General features: G+C 40.6%; 1 protein-coding gene across 1 annotated transcript; it reads right to left on the bottom strand.

The window, feature by feature from the left end:
* Positions 1–1,369: 1,369 nt before the first annotated feature.
* col1a1b (collagen, type I, alpha 1b) lies at positions 1,370–26,127 on the bottom strand. Its single transcript, XM_042507418.2, has 51 exons — positions 25,905–26,127; positions 23,987–24,184; positions 23,457–23,485; positions 23,232–23,267; positions 22,377–22,469; positions 21,836–21,904; positions 21,686–21,730; positions 21,520–21,573; positions 21,104–21,157; positions 20,866–20,919; positions 20,600–20,653; positions 20,457–20,510; positions 20,307–20,351; positions 20,137–20,190; positions 20,005–20,049; positions 19,567–19,620; positions 17,558–17,656; positions 17,422–17,466; positions 17,234–17,332; positions 17,092–17,145; positions 16,498–16,605; positions 16,168–16,221; positions 14,688–14,786; positions 14,530–14,583; positions 14,334–14,432; positions 13,594–13,647; positions 13,422–13,475; positions 13,279–13,332; positions 13,112–13,165; positions 12,887–12,931; positions 12,679–12,777; positions 10,246–10,353; positions 9,679–9,786; positions 9,408–9,461; positions 9,237–9,290; positions 9,012–9,119; positions 8,745–8,798; positions 6,995–7,048; positions 6,744–6,905; positions 6,555–6,662; positions 5,880–5,987; positions 5,734–5,787; positions 5,534–5,641; positions 5,388–5,441; positions 5,194–5,301; positions 5,035–5,088; positions 4,016–4,123; positions 3,635–3,917; positions 3,361–3,551; positions 3,027–3,269; positions 1,370–2,654 (listed from the first exon to the last, which is right to left on the bottom strand). Exons 1-51 carry the CDS (start codon positions 25,984–25,986, stop codon positions 2,508–2,510), a joined length of 4,359 nt encoding a protein of 1,452 aa, XP_042363352.2. The 5' UTR covers positions 25,987–26,127; the 3' UTR covers positions 1,370–2,507.
* Between the last annotated feature and the right edge of the window lie 210 nt (positions 26,128–26,337).

The following is a 26,337-nucleotide window of genomic DNA, read 5'->3' as shown; positions in this document are numbered from 1 at the left end:
GTGCTATTTATCAGTCTAGATTGTTTTGGTGTGGATCTGCCTTTTCCCCAACCATTTTCAGGTATGAACTGTTTTCTTTCTGCTGAATGAAACTCGCCAACCGTATCACTGCGCAGGAGAAAATGGTGAGGAGCTGCTGTTCTGTCACATTGGCACTTCCTCTACAGGTGTATGATGGTCCAGTCGTGTCTCAGGGGGCGACATCATTTACATTTTCTGCTTTTGGTGTTATATGGAAGTACAGAAGCCCTGAGAGGCAAGGTGATCTTTTATTTATTTATTTTAGTTTATCTTCTAGGTCTGACATAATATCTTCTACATATGAGATAAACTTTGGCATTGTCTCGTGAGGGGATCATAGGACAAAAAGTTTGTAAAAGAATGGTCAAAATAAAACAAAAATGAGCAGAATGATATGAGAAAAACATTGCCATTGTCTCATGCAGAGGGGCAAAAAGCTTTCTAAAATCTGGTCTACATAAAATGGAAACAAGTAGAATGACATATCATCTGCTGAAATTACATTATCTCCTACGTAGGAAATAATAATCTCCTACATATGAGATAAACTCTGGAGGTGTGTCATGAAGAGGTCAAAAAGCAAAAAGTTTGCTCAAGACCGTTTTATATAAAATGGAGACAAGCAGAATGACAAATTATCAGCTTTGATCTCAGACACAGGAGTTAATACCTCCTATTATCTACAAAGGAGATAATATCTCCTACATATGAGAAAAACTTGTCCAACGTTGCCTCTCAGAACCCAGAAACTGAAAGTGAACCCTGAAAATGTCAAACCACCAGAGAGCAGTGTAGCAGCATTTTTCCCATCCTTTTGAGTTATTTGTTGTTGCACTTGTGATCCAGAAGAGGTCGCTGGTCATCATCAGATTGAGGAGTTCATCAGGTCCAACACATCTTCCACACACAACATTATCATGCAAATACAGTTCCCTATTTTCAAGTGCTTGTTGGATAAAACAGCAAGACAAGTGACTTTAAAACCGCAATCAACGCATGTCTAATTAACATTTGATTATTCTGTCAGTTTAGGTCAGATTTCTGAAAGATTTAATTATCAAAAAAAGAGATATTGTGTATATTGCTGAAAAAAAGCCAGGTTGGATTATTGGATATTGGCCTTGTTTTCACTGCTGCTTAACAGAAATGTACTCAGTGCAACTGCTGTGGAACAGTTGATCCCTGAACCTTTGACCTCTGTTTCGGTGTAACATGTATGGTCCCCTGCTCTGTCGCTCTGTCTTTTTGAAAATGTGCAGTGCAGCATCAGTGTATGGAGCATTTCTGTCCTAACACCTGATTTCAGTTTCACAACAGTTGCAAAACAGGACAGTGAAAACTCAGCCACTGAGTAGACCACTTCACATGCTTTATTTCAGCACCCAAAAATAATTAAAAACATCTCAATTTATTATACATGTACAAAATAAGTACAGAATCTCTCTTTTAAACCATGAAAGTGGGTCCGCTTCAAATTCTTTTTTAAGAAACCCTTCGCGAAAGACATCAACAAAAACAACATAAACAACAGGGTGGGAGATGTGTGCTGTTTTTTTCTTTTTTAGTGAAGAGGAGTTTTCCACAGGGGGGCAAACAGACAGAGGGAACACTGAACAAATGTGCAGGGAAATGATATTGAACCAGAGTCACTTGCTTTTGGTTTTTATCTACAAAGACATGATTGCATGCATTACATCTGCAGTGATCACCTTTTCAGAACACTCAAGAAGAAAACAATTGCACTGCGAAGACAACAAGAGTCAATTTAGTAGCACCAAAGGTTCTGCAGGCATTAGTGGCAATAATTACAGTATGACAGTGAGAGTTTCACCATCAAACACCAATAACTGGACCTCATCGTAATGGTAATAGCACCTTTGAATGTTTCTGATTGCCCCACATAGACTCGTGTAAAATATACCCTTTTCATTTAAGAAAAAAAAACTGGGGTGACTTCTTGTTATGAGGTAGCCATCTACATATGAAGGTGAGCTTCTTTGTTTTTGCTCTTTTGCTGGTTTTTGTCTGAGCAGGTGTTTTTTTTCTTTCAAGAATTTAGAACAAGAAGACACTTCACACTTTTTACAATTTATTTAACACCAGAAAAATGGTACACATCACTTGTTGTTTTCAATGTCCTTCCGCAGTGGTAGAAAATGGCAAAAGTCACCTGTGTTTCATTTCGTGTGTGTTGATCTTTTTTTTTTTCTTTCTCAATCTCCAGGGGAAAATTTTACACAAGTATATATTATATTCTTGTTGCCAGTGGAAACAAAAGATTCTTTTTAAAGTGTCCTTGTGGTTGAAGTAGCAGTCCCGAAAAACTTCTCATGATTGGCAAAACGCAAACATCGTCTTCAGTTGAGTGGTTTTTTTAAGCATGTGGACCAATGGCAGCCGAATGAGTTTTGAATGCATAGAAAAAAGGATTTAGAGATGACTGCTAGAAAAAAAACAACAATGTCATGTCCATATTTCTTTCTTTTTTACAAGAAGCAAACGGGGCCAACTTCGACGCCAAATTCCTGATCAGGTGCACCAACATCCATAGGAGCAATGTCAATGATGGGCAGGCGGGATGTTTTTGATGTCTTGTAGTCGATGACTGTCTTGCCCCATGCGCCAGTGTGTGACTGTGGAGAGGAACAAAAAGGAAAAAAGGTAAGAAACTGCTCAAGAAGTTGACTGTGCACAAAGGTTTTGTGTGAAGAATATCTCCATACATATTATCTCCTACATATAAGAAGACTTATAGTTTGGTCAACATTGTCCACAAAAAATGGAGTTGTTTACATGTGCACAAGGGCAAAGGTTTCATTTGAACAACATCTCCTAGGCATTATGTTATATGTAGGAGATAAATGAGGGACAAATGCACATTTTCTAAATATTAAGAGGGCATGTCCCCTGCACCCCCTGAAATCTACTCCCATGCTTTTGCACAATCCAAATTTTGCACTTTAAAGGATGATTTTAGCTATTTCTCTCTAAGGTTCTGGACTCACCGTGCAGCCATCCTCGCTGACGCTGTATGTGAAGCGGCTGTTGCCCTCGGCTCTGATCTCGACGTCGTTGGATCCCCCGAGAAGCAGGGCCTTCTTCAGGTTGCCGGTGGAGGCATCCATGTAGGCGATGCTGTTCTTGCAGTGGTATGTGATGTTCTGAGAGGCCTGGTTGGACATCAGGCGCATGAAGGCCATCTGGATGCTGACATCCTCGGCATCAGCTCCATCAGTGCCATACTGGAACTGCGCAGCGGAGGGAGGATAAGGATGCATCGGTTATTATACAGTCTAACACGTCATGAGGACGAATTTAAGCATAAGAACGTTTTCTCACCTGGTATCCACCGGTCATGGACTCGCTGAACCAGACGTGCTTCTTATCTCTGGCGTTCTTGCTGCGGTACCAGTTCTTCATGGGGACGCTAGTCTTGCTGGGTGAGACGCAGGTCTCGCCAGTCTCCATGTCGCAGTGGACCTTGATGGCATCCAGAGAGGATCCCTGGTTGGGGTCAACCCAGTACATGCCTGAAACGGAGAAACACAAACAGTTTAAGCCTGAGCTCATCTTTAAACTTTATCTGCAAGCTGCATCTCTGATCTGCACTCACCGCTCTTCCACTCAGGGTGGCTCATCTTCAGGTCGCGGCACATGCGGACGGGGCTCTTCTGGGTACCGTCGGGGCTGCGGATCTTCTCAACCTTCTGAGTCAGGGTCTTGAGGGTGGTGTCGACCTCCATGTCACGATCGCGGGTAACAGAGGGGTCATCAGCACGGTAGTGGCCGCCACGGTAGGGATCGGGTGCCTTCTCCTGAATAGGCTGGCTGACGAAGTCGAATCCACTGCCGGGAGCTCCAGGGGGTCCAGCGGGTCCGGGAGGTCCAGGAGGACCCTGTTTGGAGACACCAGGGAGTTTACAAACTTCAGACACACTCAAAGTGTCTAAATGTGCAAGTATTTAGTTAACACAAAGATCGTAGTGCAACTTACAGCAGGTCCCATCTCTCCATTGCGACCACGAGGTCCAGGGGGTCCGATGGGTCCGGGCAGACCGTTCATGCCATCCTTACCAGGGGAGCCGCTAGATCCAGCAGGTCCCTATGGAGCAAATGCCAGTTCAGCACATATTCTTCAGCATTTGGACAAATCATGTCCTACCAAAAGAAGCCTTAAAAATGGTAACCTAACAACACACTAATTCTGTTTTTGGAGTAAAACATTATTTTTAAAGGACTTTTATATATGAAGTAAATATAATCCATATAATATAATCAAAATTTTGTCAGATATATTTTAGTCAGGCATTAGGGAGGTCAGCTATACCCTAAGGACTCCTGTCTCACTTCCTTGTTTTCAAATAAAGGTGGGAATGCTGCTCAAGTGCGGGTAAACTTTTCATTTTTTTGGATAAATTCATTAAATAATATTGTGGTCAGGTGTGTCTCAACTATCACAGATAAGCTTCCTTCTAAATTAAAAAGAATTAAGATTTATATTTTAAAAATGAGTGTTCCCCTACAATGTATGTTTATTTTTTCCCAGCCTATTAAAGGTCAACATCAACCCCGCCCCCCCACAAAAAATAAGTTTTGGTCTAAAGAAGAAGAATTTGTGCTTGTTATGTCCATGTGTATAACTGTTAACTGCACTTTTGATGTTAACCTTTACACCTGTTATATTTTTGCTTTTAATTCTCACATCTATCATTCTAACTAATTTTCAAATTTGTAATTTTAGATTTCTTTGTGTATAAATGGTTGTGCATTGCTGTTTGCAGGCTCACTTGTCTCGAATTACCTCTTGAGGGACAAATACAGTATTTGGAATTGAGTAAATTTGCCAATAATTATGACATATGTACTCTTGCCGACATTTTCATTATGTTCTACAGCAGGCTCTACACTACTGTTATTTGGGGAGGGTGTTTACCATTTTTTTTGAGAGTGCTGCAGAAGACAAACTAAATTTAATTTTGGGTGAATAACTGCTTGTAAGACAGATGTCCTTACTCTTGGTCCAGCAGGTCCAGAAGCACCAGCGGGTCCTCTCTCTCCAGCAGATCCCTGGAGGCCAAAATAATACAAATATTATACATTATGTATTTAATAAATAATGCTGACACTGCCTAATGTACGTTTGCTTGCTTCTCAATCACTTTTGAAACTTACAGCAGGTCCGGGCAGACCCTGCATGCCAGAGAATCCTCTGTGTCCCTTGTGTCCTCTGTCTCCAGCCTCACCAGCCTCTCCTCTGTCTCCCTTTGCACCAGCAGGGCCCTAAAGGACAGCAACATGTCATCAGTCAACCAGACTGGATCGATATCCCCAAAAACAATCTTTATTTGATGTAATAATGAACTTACAGCAGGACCACGGACACCAGCAGGGCCAGCGGGACCGGCAGAGCCAGCAGCACCCTGAAGGAAAGAGAGAGTTGAAAAATCATAGCTGTAGAGCGAGGTAACATATTTTCTCACATTTTTTAAAACAAGCAGGAAGGTGGACTCACAGCCTCTCCACGGTCACCAGTCTTGCCAGAGGGGCCAACAACACCAGGGGCTCCAGGAGCACCAGGGGGTCCTGGGGGTCCAGCCATACCAGCCTCACCACGGTCTCCCTATGGGGGGCAAACATCCAGTGAGATGATGCTGGAAGTTTTTACATATTATTTGAGGCTCGATGGACAGGAATCCAGTGGAGGAGGCTTACCTTGGGGCCAGGAGCTCCGTCGCGACCAGGAGCACCATCGTGACCGGTGGATCCCTGTGGAAGAGCAGCAAGAACGGTTGATCAGAAATTTTATCAACAATAGCTGATAAATGCAGTGCGTGTGAAGTATGTTACAGGTGTCACACCTCACGACCAGCCTCTCCGGGAGCACCAGACAGTCCAGGGGGTCCAGCAGGTCCGGGGGGTCCACGCTCACCAACAGGTCCAGAAGGTCCCTGCTTTCCAGGCTCACCCTAAAGAAAAACACGAGAGGTCAGTTCTGTGATTTGTGTTCATTTGTACAATACTGTCCTGTCCTTAACCCTATGAAACATGGATCGACATCAGTTTTCTTGTGCCGCCTTGAGACGCCTTAAACAAATATTAAAACCTTTGAGCCTGCAGCAAATTGGTTCTTTTAATATTTTTTTCTTTTAACATGGAAAAAAGGCAATGAGCTGACTTGGCAAGAAATGTTTCACAAATTACAAGAAATTAGTAGATTAAGAAAAGTATTTTTAGACAAAGCTTGGGAAAAATGTCTAGGGAAAAAAGAAAAAAAGCTTTACTATAACTAAAACTAAACAATAACTACATTTATAATTAGCATAATTGCATATTTTAAATTATGAAGTAATTTCCTTGTTTGTTTTGTACTTTCTTTTTTGTGCTAATTTTCAGGTAATTATCTAATTTCCTGGCCTTTTTTTTGGTAATTTCCTCCTAAGCTGCTCATTGCCTTCTTCACATGTTTTTGAAAGAAATTCATTTGCTTAGGTCTCAAAGGGATAAACACAAAGGAGATCATGGCGAATACTCACAGCAGGTCCAGAGAGACCAGCGTAACCACGCTCTCCACGCTGTCCAGGGAGACCTACAATACCACGCTGTCCAGCAATACCTTGGGGTCCGGGGATACCAGCGGCACCCTGCACAGAACGGCTCAGTTAGCAGGCTCACAGTTCAAAAGAGATCATTTAAGCTGCAAGAAAAAACTCTGGAGCACTCACAGGGGCACCATCAGCGCCAGGAGATCCCTTGTCTCCGCCAGGTCCTGGGGCTCCAGCGGCACCAGCCTCACCAGGGCGACCAGCGGGACCGGTCTCACCACGACCTCCTCTTGCGCCATCTTTGCCGATAGGTCCGATGGGTCCAGGGGGTCCAGCAGCTCCCTGGAGACATGCAGAGGATTCAAGTCAGTGAATGAAATTGATACACAAACGGACTAAATATCAGACTGTGGTTATGTGGAGAAACTTACAGCAGGGCCAGGGGGTCCAACTCTTCCAGCGGGTCCGGGGAAACCAGTAGCACCCTACACACGCACACAGAGAGACACATTAAGTTTAAAACAAACAACCCAAAAAACGACACCATAGGTCGTTTGTAAGAGCAGCTTATTACCACCAATATTTAGGATTATTTTTAGGACCAAAGTTATTATAACGAGAGCAAAGGAGGAAGACAGGTGATGTGGTATAAAGAGCGACAAAGTCCACGTACAGAGAGGGTCAGGATCGATGGGTCAAACAAACATAGGACTTTGACCCAGGAGACTGCTGTTTGTGACCCACGTGAAACAAAAAGTCAGTGTTATTAACTTGGAGACAAAGCCCCACCCTGCAAAAATAATTGTTTTTAGCAGTGTTTCAGTCTGCATAAGGAAGGTCTAGTTACCAAAACATTGGACTAAAATCATTACTTTTGCAAGTTAGACAAGGAGTTTGTCTGCAAGTTGCTTTCTGCTTGTCCTTCTCCTGCGCACCAACTTTGAAATAGATGCGCAAAGTGTTTTTTCTTTTAAGTTATCAACTGGCCCTAACCCTTTAAAATTAAAACCAGCCACAAACCAAAAGCAAGTGGCTGCAGGACTGTCTTAACTCACTAGCCAAAAAACTATAATAATCTATTGAGTTGCTGGTAAATTTTGGAATCTACCAGCCACAGTGGCAGGTGGACAAAACAGGTCATTTTCAAGCCTGGTAACAAATGCATTTATTGGAACTAAAAACTATTATCTTTTATCATCCCTAATCAAAGTAGTTTTGTTGCCTACAAAACTGTGACACTTTAACAATGTAAACTAAATGTTTAAAATTGTGCCTGTTAATAGTCATATGTGTTGTTTTTGTGCTGATCTGCTGCCACTGGTTCGGGTGCTAATTTTGGAGACGCTCCTGTGGTTTGTATTAGAGGGTAGGAACTATGGATGGGCTATAAATACTCGAGTACTCAATCTGGATTTCAGTATTCGTTCACCATATAGAGTAATCTCTTTTTTAACTTTGTGGAAAAGCACATGTATCAATGTAAATTGAACCTGTGTCTATATAGAAATGAACTTCTTTGTACGGGACGCAGTGATGTAACTGCTATCATTGTGTATCTGTAGATTTGCGCAGCCATAGATAACGTTTTCAATCAGACATCACTCGATCTAACTTGAATGGAGGCCAAAACATAAGTATTTGGAAGTATTTTGACAAAATAAACAAAATTGATGTTCAGTGCACGTAACATTAAACCTGCGAATCAAAGCCAATCTCTATACTCTGCACAGCACAGAAGGGTAGGCTGACTCTAACCACTACCCGCATTTTGTCTTTGGCATTCATTTAAGACCCCAATCTTATGTTTTCTTATGTCTTATTTGTTTTGTGGGATTACTCAATAATGATATAACCCTTTGAAACCTGGGCAAATTGGTTTAGGGGTTATAAAAAACCTAGTTTTTCCTACTTTTTAAAATATTTAAAAAATATTTTTGAAAATATCTCCCCATTCCTCTTCAAGTCAGTTTCTTGTAACATTTTACTGAGTTATTGACATTTGCGGGACATTTCTACCAAATTGGTCTTTTTTCCCCACTTTTTTTTTTCTCTAAATAAATCAGTTTGCTCAGGTACCAAAGGGTTAATGAGAGTGCTGGAACAATAAAATAATGCTCATCCCCAGCAGGAACCTATGTGGTCTTACTTGTTAAAAATCTCACATGTTGATGAGATACTTACAGGAGGTCCAGCACCACCGCGAGCACCTTTGGGTCCAGTGGGTCCAGCAGGTCCCTGTTGACGGAAAAATTAAGCACAATTACAAATTAACAAAAAGATTTTAGCAAAATGGGAATAAATTTGTCCATATGCAAAGATTTCTATTCAGAAAATTCCTGATTAATTCTCTTTGCCATCAATAATGAAACGAAAATATTGTTACAGTAGTGAAGTTAACTGCATTGAGTGTTTTCCACAATTATTCTACAGTGTGCATCAGCGGCCCACCTGAGGACCAGCACCTCCAACAGGTCCACCGGGTCCAGGAGCACCAGCGTCTCCCTTGGGTCCGGTGTCACCAGTCTCTCCCTTGGCACCAGGCTGACCATCAGCACCCTGAGGTTGATGGGAAAGGGGAGAAACGGTTCAACACATTCATGTGTCAGCTTAATCCTAAATAGTGCTGCATCGTTGAAAGCATTTACAGAAAATGGCATAAAATCTAATTCTTACAGGAGGTCCAGCGAATCCAGCAGGTCCAGCAGGTCCAGTCTCTCCACGCTCGCCCTGTCGAGGTTATTAAGAGAAGTTTTAATTGAAAATACGACATGTTATTCTGCATATGATTTGCTTAAGATACAAAGAGTAAAAAAAAGTATATCTTGTGTTTGTAGGCGTACTTACAGGGGCACCACGAGGACCAGTGGGTCCAGCAACACCAATGGCACCAGCCTCACCCTAAAACCAGAAGTGGAGAAGACGAACGGGTCAGCAGTTATTTCGTGAGTGTTACCGCAAAAATACTATGCCAAGGAATCAATGTTGAGCAAAAATCCAGACATAAAGTTCATAAAAATAGAGCTGTTACTATTCGAGATAATCATGTGATTGCAAAAAAGCAACCCAGCAGAGGTCATGAAACTACTGATCCTCATGGGTTAAAACCCAGTCTCACCTTCTCACCCTGAGCACCAGGGGGTCCAGGCAGACCAATAGCACCAGTCAGACCACGTGCGCCATCCTTTCCAGGGCCGCCATCAGCTCCCTTGACTCCAGCATCACCCTGAGGAGATAAAGTGCATTAAACTCATGTCATATTATGATATTAAAATAGTTTACACATCCTTACTTAGTTGCCCAAATTGCTAGTTTATATTTAGCTGATTGATTACAAAATTTAATGCAACTTTATGGCATTGTTGAGGTACAATTTTGTTTTTTTCATATTTGCGTCATTGCTGTGGCATCCCACAAAATTTGGGCATTCAAGATATGTTTGATTTTAACTTGTAAGTTAAGAAAAGCATCTGCTCCCCTTTCGTAAATTGCCTAAATATTTGACAAAACATTTAAATGAAAGAAATAAAACCTGCTTGTGTAATTAAAGAAATTATTTTCCCTCCCTTATTTTCTAAAAAATATTACAATAAGTGCTTTTGTCGTGGTCAAAATTTTAACGCCAATAAGGGGAAAAAAGTGAACTTAAATCATAGATTTTCACAGAGACAGGTGAGATACTTACTCTCTCTCCCTTGGCTCCGGGGAGTCCAGAAGCTCCGCGCTCACCAGGCATTCCCTGCATACCGGGGGCTCCAATACCACCGGGGGCACCAGCAGCACCAGGCTCTCCCTGCACACACACACACACACTGTATTATTAGTTATTGATAATAATCAATCAGCTGCAAGTGAAACAATGCACTGAAATGTGCAACAATTTTAGGTAAATGTGCATACAGTTTCTCAGTCAAGATGACAGATCTAAAGGATTGACAGTTCTGTTTTTTAACCCAGACCTTATTAAAAGCTATAATCAATTAGTGTTCGCCTCAATGTCTGTATGTGCATTCAATCATAATATATTGTTTTCTTTTAGATTTGGGTTTGTAGTGTTCTCTTGATGCACGCCAAGTATGCACTCTCCCATTGGCGAGAATATGGTGCAGGATGAGTAATCTCTGTAAACCTCTCAAAAGTTCACTAATCTTTATAGTAATGTGTTTATGTGCTGTAACCCCACTATATAATACCCGTCTCCATGTAACAGTCTGATCATGTCCTGCATTGACATTCTTAATTTGTCCTACGTATTGCACTAATGCACAAGCACTGACGTCACTAAATGTGCACTGTCGACTTCCATTTCCAGCCCTGTTTACTGATGTTTTTCCCAAAGATCTAAATACAGATGTCACTTCAGCTCCTGTTAAAACACTACAGGATGTAAGTTCTGTCATCAGGGCCACAACAATAAACCCTCTTTTAAAGTCTATTAAATCAGAATTAACTGGTCCTGTTGAGTAGTTTTATACGTGCCACAGAGCAGTGGTGATTGGCTGGTCGGAGCAGCAAACACTTCTTGCATTCTTGTGAATTTTTATGCACCTTTTTGTCATGTTATAAATATCAAGGCGGTGTTTTTCCCCTGTGCCCCCCTCCATATGCCACAGCGGATGACTTGATGTCAAATGTTTATTTGCACCGTGCGGTGCGCCTGCAGTGGAGAAGCATCTGCATTTATTATGTTTCTCCATTATGTTTGTTCTGGTATTTTTCCTTAAAATTGTCACCTGTCCCTATATGGAGAACCATGGAGGAAAGCAAAACAAAGGATGTCTTGAAAAAAAATCTGATTTTCTTTAGATGCCTCACAGTGCAATGGATGGTCACTGGAAAAGAATTTATTATTATTTTTTTTTTAATGTTTAATGTTTAAACATACACACGTGTGCTCCCAATAATCGCGCTCAGCAAGAATACTGTTGTACCGGATTTTTTTCTTCTTTGTTTTATCTGTATACCAATTTCTGCCTACCCCCGTGTATGTGTAGTACTTCTCTAACTTGTGTTTTTTCACTGCCCTTTGCCCCTCTTCCAAAAAAGCCTCAACAACCACTCTATCAGACTGAAGTTGAACTTGCAGCAGATTGGTTGGTTACTCGAAAGTTAAACAGCTATTCATAACTGTAACTCACGGAAAGCAACATTTTAATACAGTCTGGGTTGAACACAGTAAATATATCCTTTAAATGTAAATGGATGATCACTTGGCAACGAGGAGAGTGCGCATGTGTGTGATTAGCAAAATCAACAAAAAGGAAAAAGTCTTCTATTCTCATATCAGGTGATACATTTGTCTATAATAGACAATTTGTTTTTCTGACTATCTCAGCTATAAATGTGTATGAATGTGGATATTTGAAGTGTTTCATATCCTAAAGCAAGCAAACCAGATGGACCACATGTAATGATGTCATCGATCAGCTGACACATTAAAGGTGCAGGTTTTGTTTAAACATTAGGGGTCCTCTGCCAGAAATTTCAAGCATCAAACACTTAATGTCCTGAATTTTGATGATATTTTATGCACAAATTTGTGCCTTTTCAGCATCTGTTTATGGTGTATCAAAGTGCTACTTTCATGTTTTTATTGCACATGTTGTAAATATTTAAGGGGGCATGTCCCCCGCGTCCCCCCTGATATCTCCGCTTATGGTTTCAGCATATGTGAATAACTTATACAAGAAAATATTACCCAAGAAATGATATCAGTAAAGTAGACCTCATCATGAGTACAGAACTTGATTTCGACATAATGACATTAAACATATTTTCTTACTGAAGATTTGTGAAATTAAAAAGTTCTAAACCCCAGACTAAAGACTAAACGGTTAAAGACAACATGCTGTCATTTAAAATAGAAATGACAAAAATGACTCCTCTAGGAAGTCTTATAAATAAAAGGTTTCCCATTATCTTCATGTAAAACATGAACTTTCCTAAGGTGTAAAAACTTTAACGGATTAATCCTGTCTACTATGGTGTTGAGTTCATATTCATTTGCCTGTTACATGTTGGTGCCTGTTGGTAGCTGATTTTTGTTGGCATTATAATTGTCATTTCAGGAGCTGTTTGACAATTTCTCCACGTTTTAGAAGTTGTTTTTTCAACATACCTTGGCTCCATCGTTACCAGCGGGGCCGGGGGAACCACGGGGACCAGTTGGGCCAGCAATTCCGTTACCACCGCGCTCGCCAGGGAAACCTCTGTCTCCCTAAAGGAGAGAAGGGACACATGGGTCAGGACTGCTTCAGCCAAAGTCCAGAGGTAAACAGTGTGAACTTTTGATGAACGAAGGCTTCTGAAATGCAGGATGTACTCACTCTTGGGCCAGCTGGGCCAGGGGGTCCACCCTCACCAGGGGCACCCTGAACAAAAGAGAGAGGAAATTAAATTTAGGACAAGAAAACAGAAATCTTGAAACCTAGAAATACTTTTAAATTTACATAATTTCATGTTCAGCAGTTTGATTTTACACTAAAATTAAACATCTATAATATATGGAGACCTTACAAGCAAAAATAAGTCAGGATTTGGGCAACTCTTACCTGCTCACCAGGCTTGCCAGTCTCACCAGTAGTACCTTGGGGTCCAGGGAGTCCCTGCACAAGGAAGAAGGGTTTAGTGTAAACAAGTGGAATTGTGTCGCAAATCAGAAATATGTCAACAAAACCAAAGACAGCACTCAAGATGCTGAGATACGTCAAAAACCTACCTGGAATCCGGGAGGTCCAGCGGGTCCCTGCTCTCCCTTCTCTCCAGCAGGTCCCTGAACAGGAAGGAGAAATGATGAGAAACCTTAAAAACACCTTTATGTTGTTGTTTAACTCATATTTTAGTTTAATTTAAGATACGTACAGCAACACCAGAAGGTCCAGGAGCACCAACATCACCATCTTTGCCAGGAGCTCCCTGTGAGCAAAAACATTAACAATTATCACTCGTATTTTATGCTCTTTTTCATTTTGATATACTTTATTCTGGTGGAGTTTGATTTAAAAATTTAAAAAAACAAAAAACAAATACTTACGACGGGGCCAGCAGCACCACCGGGACCTCTCTCTCCGGGCTTTCCATTCTCACCCTGTTAACAAGAACAAAGTCCAAACGTGAATCTGCTGTCTGAGGGATTTTGCATCAGTATTTCATGTTAGATTTTATTATGATGACTTAAAAACATAATCTGAACACTAAAGTTTACATTTCTTGTTGATGTCATATTTGAGTGACGTTTTCTAACTGCAAAGATGGGGGCCCACAATATGATATTATCACGGTACTGACAGTACGTCATGACACAATATTATTAAATATTGTGATATTATATATTGCAATACATTGTTAAAAGATTTATTACCTTTTTTCAATTGTAAATATGTAGCAATTTATGGTACAATTGTCTTAAATTCCATCAAAATAAAAGTTCTTTGCTACTTTCATGGTGTGGACAGATGGTCATAAATATTGGGCGGGGTGTGTCCCCTGTGTACCCCCAGAAATCTACACCTGTGCCCAAAGGCAAACTTTGTCAATGTGTTTTATCTAACAAGATAAAGCCTGTTTATCTTATTTTAATCATTTTTATTACAGCAAAATGTATCTAGTGGACTAAATGTTTTTTTGTATTTGCAAAATTAATATTTTATGTGATAAAAAATTGAAACTTTGCCCAGAGTATTTATAATATTGCCACCAAAATATTGCATTACTATGTCATATTGATTTCTTTTTGAAAAAAATAAAATAAAATGAGTGGAGCTGTTAACTCACAGCAGGTCCTTTGGGTCCGGGGAATCCCATAACTCCGGGCTGTCCTCTGGGTCCAGCAGGGCCAGCAGGTCCACCGCGTCCGTCTTGTCCGGGAGCACCCTAAAGATCATCAGAGGACAGGTGAATACTGAGAAAAAATCTCTCCTATCATGATAAATGCTTTTAAGCCACAACTACTGAAGACTATCATACTTACAGCAGGTCCAGTTTTGCCGTCAGGGCCGGGGGCTCCGGGGCTACCAGTCATACCCTGCGGAGGGGGGGGCATTCAGTGAGTATGAAGACAACAGCAGATGCAAAGATATGCACAGGATTAAAGAAAGTTTCTGCGGAAAACTGTGTTGCAGAACTCACCTTGGATCCAGGTGCACCGGGAGCGCCGGGGGTTCCAGTCTCACCAGTAGCTCCCTGAGCTCCCAGAGAGCCGGGGGCACCACGCTCACCGGGGCCTCCCTGTCATACAAGCAGGAGAGAGTCAGGAGAAATCTGCACAAGAAGGTGACCTGAAATATCTCTGCAGTGGTGGAAGAAGTACTTTTGCGTAAGTAAAAGCACTAATACACACTGTGAAAAGTAAAATTTTAAGTATAATGACTGCAGTATTTTACTATTTCTTTTGTTTTGGGATTACTGCTGCATTAATGTTGCATTTTAATGCTTTAGATGTTTATGGTTCTACTCTTTTAACCCCTTCATAAACTGTTGGGTAGTTCGATCCACGATACATATTCTGATCAGATCATATTCTGTAAGATCATCATATTTTTATAGCATTGCTGTCCTGAAAGTATCTCTAAAAAGTTTTCATGGTGTCAGAAAAAAGGAGGATTTTGCCTTTGTGACGATGCATTTTCTGACTGATCCAAGAGGGCTTTTAAAGAGTTTATTTTAGAGGTACATTAGCGATGAATATTCTGCTTATGTTAATGTGATTATGGCATTCAAAACTTTGGATCAACATCACTTTTCTTGTCCTGTGATCAGACACATTTCACCTTTGGACCTTGAGAGATACCAAGATACCAATAGATTTTTAAATATATTAAAAATAAGAAAAACTGTGCACAAAACAATATTTATAATTATATACTGAAAATTGTGCTACAGAGATATTATTATTTTTAAGCATTTTTTCCAAAGAATTATTTTGATTTTTATTATTATATATTACACATTATTATTTTGTACTTTTTAAAAAAAAATGTATTTCTTGCTAATTTTGTACTTTTTTACTATTTTCTTGCTAATTTTTTTAACATATTTTAACAAGTTGCTCATTGCTCAGTGTATAATATAATGCTATGAGCTCCTTTAGCATTCTCTTCTCATTTTTTAGTACAATTTTGAAACCTAATTTTATATACCTGGCGACTTTTTTTTTTTATTTGCATTTAGTTAGGTGGTTAATAACACATTTTTCTGTGGTGTGACATTACACATTTATTTTTGTTTCACCTGGACTTAAAAATAATAACAATTCTTCATTGTTAAATTTATCGTAAACAATCAAAATCAAAGTAAAAAAATTGCGATGCATGGATTTCACTGGACAGAATTATTTTTTTTTTAAATATGTCCAAAAGTAATTAAAGCTGTTAAATAAATATACAATATTTTGTATATTTAATATATACAATATATATACAATATTTGCCTCTAAGATGTAGTGGAGTAGAAGTTGCATAAAATGGAAATAAATGTACTTAGTCACACTCCACCACTGGTTAGTTGGGTCATTTTGACTCCCTTCATATGGAATTAAAGCTTCGCTAATGTCCGTTGTGGTTTTCTGGTGTCAGGTGTGAAAACGTCGAGGACTTGTTGGGTAACTCACCTTGCCACCAGCAGCTCCATCAGCACCAGGGAAACCACGAGCACCAGGGGCGCCCTGAAGGAACAGACAGAGACACCGACCACGTCAGTAACTGTGGTGTAAATGCTCACGTATCGGGGGTGAATCCCCCTGGGAATTTAACGTACTGTAAATGTGCAGAAGGTTTTCTGAAACTAATATGAGTGAATTTGGGTAATTATTTGTTATTTCAGTACAGTGTGAAATGAATATGGCTGTTCCCAATGTTATCTTAAACACGATCAAAGTTTTTTGTTCTTGATGCAACTACAGTATCTTGCAGAAGTTTGTGTGAGAAAAAGAATGACGTACGCGCTCTCCAGGGGGTCCACGAGGTCCAGCACCACCAGGCTCTCCACGTCCTCCTCTCTTGCCCTCCTCACCAGAGGGTCCGGGAAGTCCCTGAACTCCAACGGGGCCCTGGAAACAAAAGCAAGGTCGTTATAAACACTTATTTCCTAAAATCCAACAGAACTGTAAATTAATAATGTTACAGGGTTCCTGCAGCTTAAGGCAAGTGGGATTTAAACTTTAAACTTTTTAAAGCCACTTTGAATGACATTTAGAACAAATTTTGGTAAAAGTAAAAACAACTACCGACATCAATTACTTAAGGTTAGGGTAATTTTATTTTATTTTTTAAATATTTGTTGTCACATAAAATATAACTCTTTGGTGATGATTTTATTTATATAATTATTTAGTGAATAAGTTACCCATTTTTTTAGCTTTTGCAATGCAAAGGCAGAAAAAAATCATAAAAATCCAACCTTGTATTTCGAAGCATTTTTAAGATTTTTGAAAGAGCAACTTTAATGCTAACTAAGGCCTTATTTTTAGATTAATGGAATCAATGCCTTTTCAACGATCTGCACTGAACCCTGTATTATTTTTTTTAAAACTTACAGGCTCTCCCTTGGCGCCAGGCTCTCCCTTGGGACCGGAGGAACCGGGGTCACCCTGTTGGCAGAAACACACACATTTACTCATGGCCGTAAGTAGATTTTGTGGTGATATTAAAAATTCGCACAATCAGTGGTCTACTCACGTTGTTACCCTTGGGACCAGGAGCACCAACAGCTCCCTGAGCTCCAGCAGGACCACGAGCACCGGGGAAACCAGGAGCACCAGCAATACCAGCAGCACCCTTTTGTGGGAGAAGAGAGTCGGGGCGTCAGGACGCTTCATGTGCAGCAGGAGTGAAGAACAAACATGATCAGTGAGTATAATACTTACAGGAGAACCCTTAGCACCAGGGGAACCATCAGATCCGGGGGCACCCTGTTGAGAGACGAAGGAAATAATGTTTATAATTTTTTTCTTCTTTTCATGTGTAAATAAATGCCCATAGAAACATCCAGTATCAACTCACAGCAGCTCCAGCAGGTCCAGATGGTCCGGGGTTACCAGGCTCACCACGGGCTCCCTGGGGTCCATCGTTTCCACGGCCTCCAGCAGGACCGGTCTCTCCCTGTGAGGGGAAGCAACAACATCTCAGAAATCTGCAACTTGAATATTGTAAGTTTCTCTATGAATAAATTATACATCATAAAAAATAATCCCTATTGGCACATCAACACCAAGACTGTTTACATTACAAAAGTACTGCATGAACTGTGGTATGATGCCATAGTTTATTAATGACTGTGGGAGTCACTTCTGCAAAATAAAGCTTGCACTAAGATTTTGAAGGCATTTAAGCGCAAATATAGCAAGAAAAGAGTCACCAAACATGAGCTGTACAGTACGAAGGAGATATGCGATAACACTGAATATTGCGATAATATCGTTATCGCGGTATTCAATGTTCAATATCTTCCTCATGAATAATTAATCTATGAGGCAACAAGTGTGCCTGTGTCTTTATTCATGTGACGCCTTTGATTTTAGAGCAGCTCGCTTTCTCGAGCATTGAACCAATTGGGCAATTGGCTGATAGTATTTCCTTGTCCAATGTACAAAAAATATGTATATATAAAAGAAGCATTTCATCTATAAAGTCATCATCAGCATGATGATAGCTGAAACGCAACCATTTGTTGTTTGCTGTTCTTTCAATTTATTCATAATATTATTTTTATCATGATATTCTGTTCATTTGCCATGTTTGTTGTCTTTGTGACACTTCTACAGCAGCAATTTCCCTCAGGATAAATAGTTATATCTTATCTTCTCATATCTCTTCTTAAATAAGTAAATTTATTTGTGAGTTGCTTCTCAATCCTCATCACAACTGTGCACCTCTATATATATATTATTTTTGGGGTTGTGCACACTGCTTTATTTCATACAGACTTTGTACTGGCTCAGGCCATCAGGCAGTCCTTACTGTTGGACCCTGCCTAACTGCGATAGCTCTGTCTGATTGGCCAGAGAGTGAACATCATGGCACACAGCAGACTAAATAGCGCCTACACACAGAATGTAATTTAATATGTTGTTACTGTATTTCAAGTGCAATATTGCAATCTTTCATAATGTGTTTATCATTATAGCATAATGATAGCATTTAACTGTGCAGCTCTACACCAGACTAATCTTGAACTGGTTCATTGCACATATCCAGAGAGTCATTTGATCCTGTTTTAACCCAGTTTCTGACCTCCGGATAACCCATGAGTGTGTGACTTCACAATGAATTAAATATTAAAGCTGCAATAACTGGGCATTTCACAGAAAATTAATCAGCAACTATTTTGATAAATAACTGTTTTGTTATTTGGTTAAAAATCATTATATCTGTATTTTTTCCCTTTTTCGATAGGACAACCACATAGAGTTTTACTATTTTTTGATACTTTGCTGACACTCAAGAAAATAGTGGAATAGTGGGCAGATAAATCTTTTTTGAAAATGATCATTTGGCGCAGCTGTAGTGAATATTACATATAAATTTTAGATTTAGGGTTGGGGGAGTTCGGCTAAGGTGGGAGGCTGGAGGTAAGGCGCCATTAGAGGTCTACTGATGCCATCTGGTGGCTACAGTGGATACCTGGGCTGCACAGTATTAGGCCAATTATTTTCAGTTTAACACCTTTGCTGGCTAATGTTTGACGGTTTAGAGCGTAGTGTATCTGTTACATGTTGGATGTTGATTCTGCAAATATACCAACATAAGCTGCAGTCTGAGTGGAGTGATTGGGCTTAAATTTATTTGGATATTGAGAGAGTAGTCAGGTGGATAATAAAGGAAGTGAAAAGCTATTGAGTCAAAATACTGCCGTGGCTGCAACGGCAAGCCTTGTCTGCAGGACACACTCCATAAAATAGAATTATGTTTCCTTAGGAATGAAATGGTGAATCAGGGTGATACACCTCGCAAGCCAGCTGCATAACCTTTGTCAAATTTATGGATCATGAAAAATGTTTTGGGAGACTTACCTTAGCACCAGCACCACCGGGGAATCCAGGGGGACCAGCAGGTCCAGTAGGTCCCTGAAATATAAAGACATGAGACGTTAGACATCCACAAAGACATCTTTGAAGTTAAACTACAGAGCAGTGCATCAAATCAAATCCTTCAGTATAGCCTAAGGCCATGATGTCATCGTGCAGTTTTAAATAGTTTGATATGACTAAGATTTCAGTATGTGTGTAAACATTTATATAAATGCAAAAAAACCTCTTTAAATTAAGGTTATTTAAAAAAAGATAAGCCTTTATTGAGTGGTTGATCTGCACAGAAATTGTGCAGATAAATAAAGGAAATAAAGAAAAAATAATTAGCTACATTGAAAATTAAACTAAATTTTAAAAAAAACACACACAAAAATTATTAAAAAAACATATGAGATGCTTTTGTGAAAAATCAGTACTCACAGGGGGTCCAGCAGCACCAGTGTTGCCATCGTTACCACGAGCACCCTGCAAAGAAGGAAGAGGAAATAAGATCAAACAGGAATCATTTTTACTCAAAGTATGGACTAACATGAAATATTACGCAGTGCTTACAGAGGGGCCAGGAGCTCCAGGGCGGCCTCTCTCACCAGGAAGACCACGAGCTCCCTAAAAAAAGACCCAAAAAATGACAGAATATTAGCTTGATGATGTAAGAACCTTATACATATCCTGACCTTCAGAGGGATGTAGAAAAAATCGATTAAAATGAGACAAAAACGTACCATCATTCCGGGGACGCCATTCTCACCAGGTGCACCACCCTCTCCCTGTCGACAGATAACAGTGAAGGATGAGAAATTTGCATTTTGTGGTTCAAAGTGAATTATTGGTTTAGTTTATGCTGACGTTTGGTGAGCAGTTCGATATCCTACCTTGGGGCCAGCGGGTCCAGCATCTCCCTTAGCTCCATCCAGACCGCTGAATCCCTGCGCACAGAATCAACCCTGAGCTCAGCCACAGCGTCACAGCTAGTTGAAATTGGTGATTTGTATGTATTTGGTGCTTTTAAACTCACTCTGTGTCCCTTGATGCCGGGGAGTCCGGGGGTTCCAGGGAATCCACGAGCGCCCTGCAGGAGGAAAACAAGACATATGTTAAAAAAATCAACATGCTAATATGTTATGCATGATAACTTTCTGGAATAAACTTTAATATTAGGCTTTTTCTGCATTAGGAAGGTGTTCTGAGTACTGAAAACGTATTAGAAATGACCTTTGTGTGCATTCTGACCAACAGGTCTCTGCCATCTCCTGACCTTTGCCCTCAGTGGGCTTCACTCACCTGAGGGCCAGCAGCTCCACGCTCACCGGGGCGACCAGGTTTGCCAGGCTCACCCTGTTGGAGACGCACAAAGAGAAGGTTAGTGTGGCACATTTCAGATGTTTAACAAAGTACGATTTATGACAGACATCGGAAGGATAACAACATTACAAAGACAAATTAAATGAAATTTCCTCAGGTTATACATGAATATAACTGCACTACAGAGTGGTAGAAAAATAATCAATAAATCACTTACATCGTCTCCGTTCTTTCCAGGGGGGCCAGCGGCACCGCGGGAGCCCATGGCACCCTAAAAAACAGCAACGAAAGACTAGATTAGCACTGAATTAGCAGTTCACGATGACTGATTGAAGTAAATGTGAAGATTCACTATACAGTATATTCACCATGCTAAAAAGAAAAGAGGAAGGGGTGAGGGGGAGTGTTTATTTATTAATGGCAAAAATTTGTTTGTGCAAAAAGTGTGTCAGTGGGTCAGTGATGACAACAGGAAGTGGAAAAAAGTACAGGAAGTGACATTTTAAAAGGAATACAGAATAAGAAATATGGCAGAGTGTTGTGCCTCATTAATGTGGACAAAGCTAAAATCTTCACCACAGAAAATAAATCAAGAGAAATGTTTATTTAGTTGTACAATTTGAGTGTACTTACAGAAGCACCAGGCTCACCAGGCTCACCAGGGGGTCCAGTGAAACCCTGAGGACCCTGAATGACGACAAAACCAGCAGATTAACACATCGTTTTTAACTTTTATCCATTTATCTCAGATGTAAGATGAAAGAAAATGTCGAAATGAAACTGTTAAAGGGTGACTTACAGAGGAGCCAGGGGGTCCAGGAGGACCACGAGGACCCATGGGACCCTGTTGATGAACATCAGAGGAAAAACACCATAAGATTCTCTTCATAATTATTACTCCAAACTGGATATTTTTGCATATTTAGCATTAAAGGTAAAGCTAATGTACCATTGGGCCGGGCTGGGGTGGGCCGCTGGATTTGGAGTGGTCGACGTAGCTCATCTGAGGAGAGAAGTTCTGCAAGAGGAGACGATAAAGAGAGGAATTAGTCTCTGCGAGTTAATGTGGCACAAACAGGACATCTGAAAAGTTACTTTGAGTCACATGCTACAGCGTGAAGGTTTCTGTTCCAGCAGAGGAGGGAGCGTTTCTCAGAGGAAGCACATACTTGATCTTGTAGCACAGATGTTGATCTAAATTTAAGACGCCAAAACGGTATAAATTTGTGTGTCACTGATCAGATAAACTGGCCAGATCAGAACAACATATTTTACATTTTCCCCTGACCTCAGTCTGAGGGGCAGGGCGCTGTCTGCACACCTGGTGCTGAAATACATATTTTCCCACTTGCTCGCCTGCCTTCTCCTCAGAATCAAGGCTTATTTGGTGCAACTGATACCTTTTTTTCTTAAAGCTGTATCTCGTTTGTAAACAGATTGGATTCCTCTGCAAAACGTAATCTGACATTTCCCGGATGTTGTGAACTTACTCCGCCAAGGCCAGGGGGGCCAGGGGGGCCGGGTGGTCCGGGAAGGCCAGGCTGTCCATCCAGTCCATCGTTTCCAGGAGGACCAGCTGGACCCTGCAGAAAGGTCAGACACACACATAAATATTTCGGTTTAGGTGATTTATTCTTGACTGCAGAGAGAGCCCAAACAAAGCAGATCAGTCTGCACTGTCGTCTCTATGTCAGCATATTCTGTGATGTCTGTCACATGATTTGTTCGTTCGTTATTTTCTGATCATTTTTCCGCTTGTGTCCAAAAATTGAAAGTGTAGCAATGCTGATTTTGCATTACGTTTGCAAAAAACGTTGAAAATTAGTTTAATTCCAAGTTGCATTTCTTGCTGTTGTTACACTTATTTAATGTTATGTCAGCATTTTATAAACCAATTTGTGACCTTTCAACTTTTGGTGACCTGTTGACCTTGTGACCTAATTATTAAAGGTCAGCGGGAAAAGTTACATCACAGCAGCTTCACCAGCAAATAGATGAGTTTGTAGCGAATCTTTGAGCAAATATTGGACACCACTGTGTTCATTTTCACATTTTTAGTTAGTAATTGGTGTAATTTATAACTAAAAAAACAATATTTAAAAAAAACGTGAAAATAAAACACATGCAATGCCGCAAAAATGCATGATTTGTACTGAATTATAGTATAAATTGTTTTGAAAAGAACACAATAACCAACACAACAGGGAATCCGATTATTCTTATCCACTGTCAGTTTGTCCTTTTAGCAAATATTTAAAAGTATTAATCCAAAAAACACAGTCATTTGCAGTTGAGTACAGAAACAGTGTCTGAAAAAGCGTGAGTGAAAGTAAACTGAAACCTACCGGGTCTCCCCTGGGGCCAGTCTCTCCCTTAATTATCTACGGAGAGACAGAAAAACGGAGTTACAGCTACACTGCAATGTTTCATTCAGACTGTAAAATATAAACAAGTGCATCATCTAGAATATAAGCAGGCATAATGACTAAACCGGGCCATGCCAGCATCTCCAGAGAGACACCAATATGCAAACATTAACAATTTCAAACAAAAGTTAAAGGGGAAAATACCTGATCATCAACGCCTGGAACCTGGGGTCCTACAGAACCAACGGAGAAAAAAAGAAAATGTCAGCACCTGAACATTTATGAGAGACATATTAATAACATTTAGAGAATAATGTAAACGTTTAGGTCCAGGCTGAGTGTCGGGGGTTACTTTAAGGCAGTACTTCATTAAATTATGGGGGAAAACATGTATATAAATTGGCTATAAACATCATCTGTGGTGTAAAAAGGAGGAATATCAATGTTTTGGGATGTGTGACGTGTGCTGCACCCTGCAGGGTCACTGCACAGGAAGGCAAGCTGGAAAATTACACATTCATTGCCAGGCTTCGCCAAACAGCAGGTATAATCCACTGATTGCGTTTTGAAAGTGGAATAAAAAGGTAAAATCCAAAGCGAATGAAAAATCCTCAGGAGAGCAGGCAGGCTTAGGGCCTCCAGTCCATTAGGGCCATGATGATCAGACATGACGTGTGGAGGCACTAGGTGGCGCCAAAAAACTAAAAGAACTGGTGAGGATGAAGGTGAAGTACCCTCTTCGACGTCGGGGCAGATGGGGCAGCACTCTCCGTCTGGGATGATGGGGTCGGCGCAGTCAGATGTGTCCTCGCAGATCACCTCATCGCACATGACGGTTCCACTGTCACAGACGCAGATCTGGCAGGGCTCTGGTTTCCATACATCCTTGTCGTTGTACAACTGTCCCTCTAATGTGCAGCTGCCGAATGTGCCTGAGAGGAGAGGACCACAGTGAGTTTGGTAACAACAAAACCATAAATAGTTACATAAATATCCAAAAGAAGTCTTAAAATGTCTTAAAAATCAAGTTTTGCATCAGAAAGTGAATTATATAGAATGTGCAATTGAGCCTTGGTGCACACCTGCGCAGGTACGCACCATATGTGAACCAGATGTGCACAATACGTTGTAAAAGTTTGTGTCCATGCTGCCTTAAAATCTTAAGTTGAGTGTATTAGGAAAAAAAAGTTAAATGATTACAATATTACATCAAGTTATCTTCTTAAATTCAGTCAACTTAAATTTACGGCAACCTCTACACCAACTTTTTGTAAGTTAAAACATTTTTTTCCATTTCAGCTTAGATAAGACGCCAGAGTCTGCCTGCAAAACAGCATATTATTATTTTTAATTTCCCTGTGAAGAAATGTATTGTTCTTTCAGTTTTGACACTTAAAAGTAATCTAGCCTTTGACTTGTTGCCTTTTTTACGTAGTTTTCCCATCATTTTTTAAAAAAGGCATTTTAGACCCATTTTTCAAGTTGTGCCATTCTAGCAAGATTCATCCAGATGTGGCATAGTCACAAAAATGGCTTTTAATTTGTGAACTCTTGCAAAATCTGGTGTTTGGTGACTAATTTGTGGGCAGGAATAGAGCCTCTAATGACCTCAATGTCTGTCTGCAGGAGGTATTTGGGCCCGGCGAGTGTTAGGAAACAGGCCTTGGTGTGCAACAGCTGGAAAAAGTCACTTTCCAACATTTTGTTTAGATAAAGTTCAAGATTTTCTCCTTGAAAACTATGTGTGGAAAATTTAAGGGGGTGCAATCATATTTCGGGCTGCTGGATGTGTGCTTGGGCCTTGGAGGTTTTGGAGGATGGATGCACAGTTCCAGTTTGAACCACTGAGCGGCGCTGCTCGCCCACTAAACTTGATCTTCCGCACCCTTCTCTCTGCAGGGTGATTAATTGATGTCTAGACTTTTTTTTACTGTCGACGTCAGACTTAGGCGATTTTTCCATTGTCCTTTTTTTCCAGCTAAGAAATCAGTTTTAACGCAAACTAGATAAAAACTTTATTTAATTCAGTGAAATTCTTTAGCGTTAGTGCAAATGTATGACCTCAAAACGGATTAAAGGGTCTCTAATTGATCATCAGCAAACTTTGTCAGCTCACTTTTGATGCTTTGATGTTAAAACTATTGTGAAAAATACATAAAAGCGCCAGAATCTACAGGTTTTGGGCGCATGTCTGTGAATTTCGATTTAATTTATGTCTAAAACTGGGGGAAACTACTTTACAAGCCAAACACTGATCATTTATTCATTTCCTTTAATGGATTTGCCATTTTTCAGATTCCTTTATGCTTGTGCTCTCCTTCAGCTCTCTTTGAACTCAATGTCCTGTCATTGCGCATCAGAGAAAGCGCAGCTGCTCCCCTCAGGTTTGCGCTCCAGCGCGCGGACGCATGATGAGCATGTATCTGCACGTCTGGGAGCAGCAAACAATAAGGAAAAAGTTAAATAAAGTCCTATTCGCTTGCAGATCTCCCCTCAAAAAAGCACCAAAACGCCTGACAACTCTCACAATCTGTGCGCACTGGAGTCATGTAGAGGACGATCACTTCCATCAGCATCCTTGCGGGCTCTCCACATCCTGAAGGTGCCACAGTCCCAAAACAACTCAAATCAATGTTTGAAAGTGATACTTACTATCATCCTCGCCTTGACCTCTCGCCAAAAGCACCGTTGCGCTCAGCAACAGCGCTAACCGAATATCCACAAAGCTGAACATGTCTAAATATTAGACATGTAGATTCTTTGCGACAAGGGGGAATCCTTTTTTCTCCTCAGACACCACTCATACAGGGTAGGGTCCGGTCTGTGCGTAACTCCAATCCAGACCCTAGCAGAAACTCCCTACTGCCTAAACAAATGAGTTAGCTTGGCTTTTATATGCCCAGAACTTTTGGGGAGGTCCTGCGCGCACCAGATAGCTTGTACATGTTAAAGTCGCAGAGTCCCTCCTTCATCAGAGAGAGGGGGGTGTCTGCAAACATGTCAAACAAGTTCACGTTTCAGGCTCAAACGTGGATGGTAAGACACGCAGCATTTTACGCGCCGGCTCACTGAAGCTCAGACGTGT

Source organism: Plectropomus leopardus, chromosome 19 (genome assembly GCF_026936395.1).
Source record: "Plectropomus leopardus strain MGB_pleo_1.0 chromosome 19, ASM2693639v1, whole genome shotgun sequence".
NCBI classification, from domain to species: domain Eukaryota; kingdom Metazoa; phylum Chordata; class Actinopteri; order Perciformes; family Serranidae; genus Plectropomus; species Plectropomus leopardus.
This window is presented reverse-complemented; position numbering and strand designations above follow the sequence as displayed.